Raw genomic sequence first — 8691 nt, 5'->3', positions numbered from 1 at the left:
ATTTGTTAGTGACAAAATCTGTGATGATATTGACAAAATCTTATTGAATTTTATTTGGAAGAACACTTCACAAAGTTAGGAAATCTGTTTTGTCTAATAGACGTTCTGAGGGTGGACTGGAAGTTTTACACTTTAAAGAATTAGTCAGCTCTTTTAGAATTAGTTGGTTGAAAAAATGTCTTTGCAGTAATGGCTCGATTTGGTACTATATCCCCAATGCCATATTTCGTAGATTAGGCGGTCTAGAATTTCTTTTAAAATGTAATTTCGCCCCTTATAAATTACCATACGGACAAAGAAATGTATAAATAAATAAATGTATAAATAAATAAATGTGAAAATAAATAAATGTAGACATAAAAACGTATATACATAAATGAATGTGGAAATAAATAAATGAATAAATGTATAAATAAAAAAATAAATAAATGTACAATAAATAAAAAAATACAATTATACATAAATAAGGAAATAAAAGTATAAATACTCATTTATTTGTACTTTTTTTACATTTCTTTGTATATTTATTTATTTTTAATTAAGTCAGCTTTGGCATTCCTGGTGACCGTTGATATGCTTTTATTTTGAAATGGAAACTCTTGTAGGCGTAACCATAGCGATCGGTTCAGCAGTCTCAAAGCTGCTGTGCTGTCTTCACTCTACTGGCAGGAATGAGCTCTCACCGGAAGTGAGGTGGCCTTGTCGAGAGCAAGCGAAAAATAAACACGTAGCCGTGACTACAAGAGTTTGGAAGCAACAAGATTGCTTTAGATGGAAGGATAGAAGCACGACGCTGTCATAAGAAGAGGAACGCAAAAGAGGTCATCTCTCTAAAGCAGAAATAGCGGATTTCTGCGGCTGTAGCTGCTAGGTAAGACACATCTCAGTAACGTTACTGACTGCTTTTAGCTAGTCGGCCAGTTCATACTTGCCAGCATATGGTCGGGTTATTATAACACGTCTTCGCGGATTTAGTCAGTATTTATTATCTGTGTTGCAAGTTAGATTAATAACGACTGTCATGCTGTCTTTCGTAGCATTCATGTAACTTAACCGTTCAGTGCTAATGTATGGGTGCTGTTTTCAAACAGTCTGCAGCTAAGTTAAGTGTTAGAGACAAACCTAATAAGTTACAATGTAACTAATTTAAAGCTTAATTTTAGTCACTTCTGGTTTTAGTAATATTTAAAACATGCCCAGTTTATGCATATGCCTACTGTGATGTGGGCCCTTACTTTCACTTCAGTTTACTAGAAATGTCTATTCGAGGCGAGGCATGTGATTTTTTTTTTTTCTCCATATTTATACGGGTTTTAGTATTGTTGACTGTTCTCAAGCGGTAGTTCACGTGAACCTATCATCTCTTCCTCGTTACTTCTAATTACTGTACAAAATAAACATAAACTAACATCAGAGGGCATGTCACAGGAAACAGTAAGTTACAACTTACTGAAATATATCATGTCACATGTAATAGCTCAATCAGTGTTTTAACTATGGATAAAACGGCTTGTAAACAATTTACCTCACAAAAAGCCATTCACTGTTCATAAACTGTATAGTTAGATGTTCGTTATATTTTTTACTTTAATGCTATTAAAATGTATTATCATATAACATTATTATAAAAACGGCCTTATATCCAATTGTATACAAAAATACTGTGGAAGTCAATGGGTGCGTCAACTCTCTGGTTTCCACCAACATTCTTCAAAATATATGTTATGACAGAATTTATTTTCTGTGTGTGCTCAGGTTTTCCTTCTTTAGCTGATGACATGCCACAGCTGAATGTTGTTAATATTTGTTTGAGTGTCATGAAATGTTGCTTGTCCTCATCATTGATTCTGAAGCTCATGTCCTTTTTGAGAGCAGTGCATTTTCTCCTCTCTGCAGTGCAAGATGGTGCGAGCCACTCTTGTGACGACCATCAGTTTGGCACTGACTGGCACAGTCATTGCCCATGCCTACTTGCTCAAGCACCAGTTCTACCCGACTGTGGTGTACCTCACCAAAAGCAGTCCTAGTATGGCAGTAAGTCGCCGTTGGTTTATTCAGTATCAAATGTTGATGGAAAGACGGGTGGACACTAAACTCTGTACTTTTTCTTTGACAGGTTTTATACATTCAGGCTTTCGTGTTGGTTTTCCTTTTGGGGAAATTTATGCGGAAGGTCTTTTTCGGGCAACTAAGAGCTGCTGAAATGGAGGTTGGTGTCTAAATTGTCTAAGTGTGCGAGGGCAAATTTTTATTTTTGTCATTCTCATTTTTATATTCTTTATATTTTTAGCACCTGATTGAACGCTCCTGGTATGCAGTGACGGAGACCTGCTTGGCCTTTACAGTCTTCAGGGATGATTTCTCCCCTCGCTTTGTGGCCCTTTTCACTTTGCTGCTTTTCCTCAAGTGCTTCCATTGGCTGGCTGAAGACAGGGTGGATTTTGTGAGTGAATATTGAAATGTTACATTTTATATACAATATATACAATATTTGTAGGGCTGTCACAATTTTTTGGATGTGATTCAATTAAATGTACGCCTTACGAGTTTAATATATATATTATGCGCTTTAATTATTTACATGCGTGTAAGTTGCGGATCTGTTCACAGTAAATGCTTCTCCACATGAACTGTTATCATTTACATGTGTGGAGCACGTCTCAAACTCCGTCTCTGCATATGCTGTGAGTTCGGGTTGCTTAAAACGATCGTCTGGGAACGCAATGTGCGTCATTTAATCAAATTTGTTAGGTGAATCATTTATAAGCCTACGCCAACACAGGAGAATATGTTTCTAAATATGCGACCTGTTCACCGTGATTTCAAAATAAAAGTTTAAACCCATGCGCTGAGTTTGCATGTTTTGATGTCCACATATTCTTCTACAAGAAATTACAGTGGCTGTAGCATTTCTATCGTAAAGAAAAGGCCAAATATTAAAAATTAAATGGATATTTGAAAATAAATGTTGTTTAGCCAATATTAACAAGGATTTTATCATGCTGTAAAGTGTAACAACAATAGATTGTAAAAAAAAAGATTGAAGAAGTCACATCCCTGTTTTTATAGCATCAAATAACTAACTAAAACCAAACTTATTTAAAGAACGAACACTTGAACTAACTTCAGCGTGATTTTAAAAACAGCCTAAAATGACAGAAACCATATTTGGAAAAAAATGATTTGAAGTGTAATTTGATTGTTTAGTTTGTCTCGCGTTCATTGCGTTACATGGAGAAGGCGGGGTTTATGAGCTATACTGCATCTAGCAACCTGGGGGCGATCGAGACGCTCTGGCTTCACTTTTCAGGACTCGTGTGGCACGCTTGGTAACAACACCAGTCCGTTTGGCCTCTGCAGGCATTTAATATATTACAACATAGATACGCAAGTTGATTGTTTATATTATGTATATTATATTATGTTTTTTAACAGTCTTGTTCTATAAAACCATGATTACTTACTTTTGATCCTTTATTTGAACCAAAAATGATTGCCTCAAAAATCGACTGATTACTCTATTAAATATTTATTAGTGACAGCCCAAAAAAAAAAAAAATTGTGTGTATATATATATATATATATATATATAATTTTTTGATTCTAATGTTTTAATTGATTTTTTAGATGGAAAGGAGTCCAAATATCTCCTGGGTCTTCCACTTCAGAGTTCTCTGTGAGTACATTATGACTGGGTTTGCTGCGGCCTGTTTTCTATAGCACCAGTATATCTCTTACTTCCTTTTTATTTATGAAACTACTTTACCAAGTCATTTTTTTGAACATGCAAATTTTTTGAGCTGCACCTGCATTTTAAATTTAAAAGCATTTGACATTAGACTGCCTTCGGAGTCACTGTGTTGTGGTATTGCATCATTTCATGAGCGTGTCACTACTGTTCTTTTTTTTCTGGTACAGCTCTTATGGTGTTGCTGGGAGTGTTAGACTTTCTGTTTGTCAATCATGCGTGTCACAGCATTATAACAAGAGGGGCATCAGTGCAGCTGGTTTTTGGATTTGAGGTGAACAACAATTTAATTCTAGTTTTATTATGTCTTAGCTTGAGTGAGATCCTGCTAAACTGAATTTCATTAATATTATTGAAAGGCCCATTGACCCTAAACTCTCACATGGTGGCCCATAACTTGATGAAGTTGAGCAATTTAGAAATCAGAACATATTTTATACTACTAGAGTTTTAAAATGCCATAGACTTTACAGTAACATGAATGCTGTATTTCTTTCAGTATGCAATTCTGATGACTATGGTCCTCACCACCTTCATCAAGTACACCTTACATACAGTTGATCTGCAGAGTGAGAATCCATGGGACAATAAAGCTGTCTACATGCTGTACACAGAGCTCTTTACAGGTACGTCCTAGAGAACCAGAGCATGGGATGCTGCCTATCTATCAAATAAGCCCATTTACAGATTGACTGATATTATGTTTATCCTTCAGGATTCATCAAGGTGCTTTTGTATATGGCGTTCATGACCATAATGATAAAAGTGCACACCTTCCCTCTGTTTGCCATTCGGCCCATGTATCTCGCAATGAGGTGAGTGATACATCATCAGATTCCAGCTATGAACAGCTGTCTAGCTTGTCTTTATTCTTTTGTCGTGTGCAAAATGTCTGTCTTCATCAGGCAATTCAAGAAGGCAGTAACAGACGCCATCATGTCTCGACGAGCCATTCGTAATATGAATACTCTGTGAGTGTTTCTCTAAAATAATCATATCTTTTAATATGAAATTATTTTTAAAGTTTTATTATTCATCTATTTTATTAATTGACAAATGTTTTTTAGTATTAATTTCTTTATTTGTATTTTTTTTCTTTTTGTTTAGAAAAAAGTATTTGTTTATTTTATTGTGTATTTAATGTTTTTATAATTTTATGCCGTTCAATATTTTTTGTATTTTGTTTATTTTTTTCAGTAAAATTAAATCTGTTTTTATTTTATATTTAGTCTTTTTCTTAATATTGTGCCGTTTTTAATATGTTGAGTATGTATTAACAGTTTTCTGAGTGTTTCTCAAATCGCTGGTTGCCATGCTTTGTCACAGCTATCCTGATGCCACCCCTGAAGACTTGCAAGCCACCGACAATGTGTGCATCATTTGCAGAGAAGAGATGGTGACTGGAGCCAAGAAACTGCCGTGCAACCACATCTTTCACTCAAGGTTCATGTCCACTGATTGACAAATCTCAGTTCCTTTGGTGTTGATATCTCCATGCATATTTCAAATGGTCTTTTCCTCTCATTGTAGTTGCCTTCGCTCATGGTTCCAAAGACAGCAGACATGTCCCACCTGTCGTATGGATGTCCTCCGAGCATCCCAGCCAAACCAGAATCCAGCCCCAGCTCCTGCACAAGCACCTGCCCCTGCTGCTCCTGCTCCCGTACCCGTACCTCCACCTGTCAATGGTAAGACCAGGCCGGTTAATCTGCTGATATTTGGCTGAGATTGCTAATTGAGATTGCATGCCTACACTTCTGTGCAGTTGCTCCAGGTATGATACCTCAGTTTCCTCCGGGGTTGTTTCCATTTTGGGGTCCCTTCCCTGGCGCACCTCCTCCTGCTGCCCCTGGTGCACAGGCAGCTACTGACACGCCACAGACCAGTACCGATGGAGCTCAGGGATCAGGTGAGCACCTGTTCTACCTCCCTGTGGAAATGTAGAATACCCATGATTCTAATAAAAATTCTCACCATCTGTCATGTAGAATCAGGAGCCAGCAGCTCAACTCAGCCGACTGCAGACAGCGCCTCTTCTGCTCCTGGAGCTATCCCTGGATTCCCCTTTTCCATGCCGCCACCTTTCACATCAGCTCCATGGCTGCCGATGCCTCCACCTCCACCTTTTAGTATGTCAGAGTGGTCAAAATGCTTTCTTGTTAGATAACTTCATGTAGAACAAATGCTTTAGAAACCTTCCAGGTCAGATATTTGAGTAAACTGTGATATCTGTTTACTAGTGTCATCCATGCCACCGCCACCATCAACTCTATCCACCATGTCAGAGGCTGAGCTCAGAGAACTGGAGCAGGAGGGCAGGCGAGGTTTGGAAGCCAGGTTGCAGTGCCTTCACAACATCCACACATTGCTGGATGCCGCCATGCTCAACATTCACCACTACCTCAGCACGGTGGCTACATTAAGGTATGCAAGTGTTGCTTAAGGTTTGATAGAGAGTGGCACGTCCAGTTCCTACCTCTGAAATCCCCGTGTGTTTTTTTCTAAACTTCCTGTTTAGTCCGCCAAGATCAGAAACCAACACTGGTGAGACGAGTGCATCAGTGAATATGGAGTCCTCACCCTCCCCGGGCAACACGGAAACCCCCAGTCAGGAGAACGAGGCTCAGAGCGGTGAGTGGAAGAAGGAAAAATAATGCCACAACTTCCTGAATGACTGAGCTAATATTGTATAAAAAGAGTAATATTTGAATTGACACGCCCCCTGATACACAGCATGACTGACAGTGAAATGTTATATATGTGTGTGTATATCCATATATGCACCTCCTACTCTCCTAAACTATTATACTAAAACACTAACATTCTAACACAGATATATTAACTATGTAGCCAATTGGCTGCCAGGCGCCTTGGTCGCATGTTAGTACCAGGGTCATTGTATTCTCTTGTTCCTAGGTGAATCAGTGAATGGAGCTACAGGCTTTTCTCGACCAGACTCAACCACAGAGGACGACAAAGACCGGATGGAGGGAGATGAAGATGACGGCGAGCCGAGCGCTGCCGAGTTGAGACGGCGTCGCCTCCGTAAACTGGAGACCATGCCCACTCCTGACCACTGATGATGTGATGCTTAAATACATGACAGTAGAAACGCTTCTTATGGACTTTTTGGGCACTTTTCATGTTGAGATGTCAGATTATCTGAGGAAAGTTCATGTGTTCTTAGATGTTATCTAAATGAAGCACATCAAGGCACTTCCCAGTGTATGGAGGATTTGTCATTGTCGCGTGTACAGAAGACTCGGTTAGAGAACTGGTTTCTGGGTAACCATGCGTGAAGATTTAAAAAAAAACCTTGCACTTTGAAGGTCAGCCTTGACTATTGAATCGAGTATTGACGAGACTTTCCTCTCTGAATGTGATTTCTGTTTCTCAGAGGATCAACAAGGTCTGTGGATTTCTCATGTGCCCTTAAAATTTGATGTTTTCTCCCTTCTTTGTGTATTTTCATTATTTCTAGCTCTACATAATAGATTTTGTTTTCTTAGATCTACTTTGGTTGTGGGTAAAAGATGACCATGAACCAAATATGAGTAAATTAACTTAATGTACATAATGTATAAAGTGTTTTAATAGGAGGATATGTACATACTGCACAATAAACTGTTCAAAACAGTCTTGTGTATGTCTGGTGTGTTTATGAAGTCTGGGGTCAAAGAAATCAATACTTTTATCTGGCAAGGATGTATTAAATCAATATATAATGTTACAAAAGATTTCTATTTCAAATAGTGATTATCAAATACTCTTAAGCCGCCTTTCCACTGCACACGACAAACGACAGCCGTTGGACCGGAAGTCATTCATTTCCAATGGAGAGTCGTACGGGAGCTGCGGGGAGTTCCGATCATATGCGTATGCGGAAAATTAGTGTCCGATTTGAGTTTTGGATCTGTTGAAATATCTAAACTTCTGCGGCAAGACCGTATGCGACCGGCCGACCGGATGTGATGTATTCTAATCAAAACTATGAGCGTGAGGCTAGAATTACCAATATTTCAACTCTTTAATGTTATTCTGTAAACGATATTTCTGTAAAATGTTGGTTATTAATAATTATGGAAGAAAAAAATATTTTATAATTATTAAATCAATATTTATATTGATTAGCTCTGTAAAATCTATTGTTTTTATTGTAGATGTATTGAGGGTAATTTGTTTTGTGTGGATATACAGGTCCTTCTCAAAAAATTAGCATATCATGAAAAGGGGCTCTAAACGAGCTATTAACCTAATCAACTAATTAACTCTAAACACCTGCAAAAGATTCCTGAGGCTTTTAAAAACTCCCAGCCTGTTTCATTACTCAAAACCGCAATCATGGGTAAGACTGCCGACCTGACTGCTGTCCAGAAGGCCATCATTGACACCCTCAAGCAAGAGGGTAAGACACAGAAAGAAATTTCTGAACAAATAGGCTGTTCCCAGAGTGCTGTATCAAGGCACCTCGTTGGGAAGTCTGTGGGAAGGAAAAAGTGTGGCAAAAAACGCTGCACAACGAGAAGAGGTGACCGGACCCTGAGGAAGATTGTGGAGAAGGACCGATTCCAGACCTTGGGGGACCTGCGGAAGCAGTGGACTGAGTCTGGAGTAGAAACATCCAGAGCCACCGTGCACAGGCGTGTGCAGGAAATGGGCTACAGGTGCCGCATTCCCCAGGTCAAGCCACTTTTGAACCAGAAACAGCGGCAGAAGTGCCTGACCTGGGCTACAGAGAAGCAGCACTGGACTGTTGCTCAGTGGTCCAAAGTACTTTTTTCGGATGAAAGCAAATTTTGCATGTCATTCGGAAATCAAGGTGCCAGAGTCTGGAGGTAGACTGGGGAGAAGGAAATGCCAAAATGCCTGAAGTCCAGTGTCAAGTACCCACAGTCAGTGATGGTGCTTCTCTGTAGCCCAGGTCAGGCGCTTCTGCCGCTGTT

At 39.0% G+C, this 8691-nt stretch overlaps 1 protein-coding gene across 2 annotated transcripts; it reads left to right on the top strand.

The window, feature by feature from the left end:
• Positions 1-655: 655 nt before the first annotated feature.
• On the top strand, positions 656-7385 carry syvn1 (synovial apoptosis inhibitor 1, synoviolin). Of its 2 annotated transcripts, none has more exons than XM_056250375.1 (16): positions 656-860; positions 1897-2034; positions 2117-2209; positions 2291-2443; positions 3628-3676; positions 3919-4022; positions 4248-4374; positions 4464-4563; positions 4654-4719; positions 5075-5191; positions 5279-5436; positions 5514-5657; positions 5737-5877; positions 5989-6172; positions 6267-6379; positions 6665-7385. In XM_056250375.1, exons 2-16 carry the CDS (start codon positions 1903-1905, stop codon positions 6826-6828), a joined length of 1845 nt encoding a protein of 614 aa, XP_056106350.1. In that variant the 5' UTR covers positions 656-860; positions 1897-1902; the 3' UTR covers positions 6829-7385. The 2 variants fall into 2 exon arrangements, with proteins under 2 accessions (XP_056106350.1, XP_056106349.1); XM_056250374.1 differs by having other exon boundaries at positions 656-864.
• The last annotated feature ends 1306 nt before the right edge of the window (positions 7386-8691 follow it).

This window comes from Rhinichthys klamathensis, unplaced genomic scaffold (assembly GCF_029890125.1).
Source record: "Rhinichthys klamathensis goyatoka isolate OS25496 unplaced genomic scaffold, OSU_Roscu_1.1 h1tg000068l_1, whole genome shotgun sequence".
NCBI classification, from domain to species: domain Eukaryota; kingdom Metazoa; phylum Chordata; class Actinopteri; order Cypriniformes; family Leuciscidae; genus Rhinichthys; species Rhinichthys klamathensis.
The sequence above is the reverse complement of the archived record's forward strand: the minus strand, read 5'-3'. Positions and strand labels throughout refer to the sequence as shown.

Excerpts from the sequence above, each read along its gene's own strand:
- syvn1 (XM_056250375.1), top strand. The coding sequence starts at position 1,903 with ATGGTGCGAGCCACTCTTGTGACGACCATCAGTTTGGCACTGACTGGC. Across the intron at positions 5,658-5,736 it reads CGATGGAGCTCAGGGATCAG|AATCAGGAGCCAGCAGCTCA; the intron begins GTGAGCACCTGT and ends TCTGTCATGTAG. Across the intron at positions 6,173-6,266 it reads AGCACGGTGGCTACATTAAG|TCCGCCAAGATCAGAAACCA; the intron begins GTATGCAAGTGT and ends CTTCCTGTTTAG.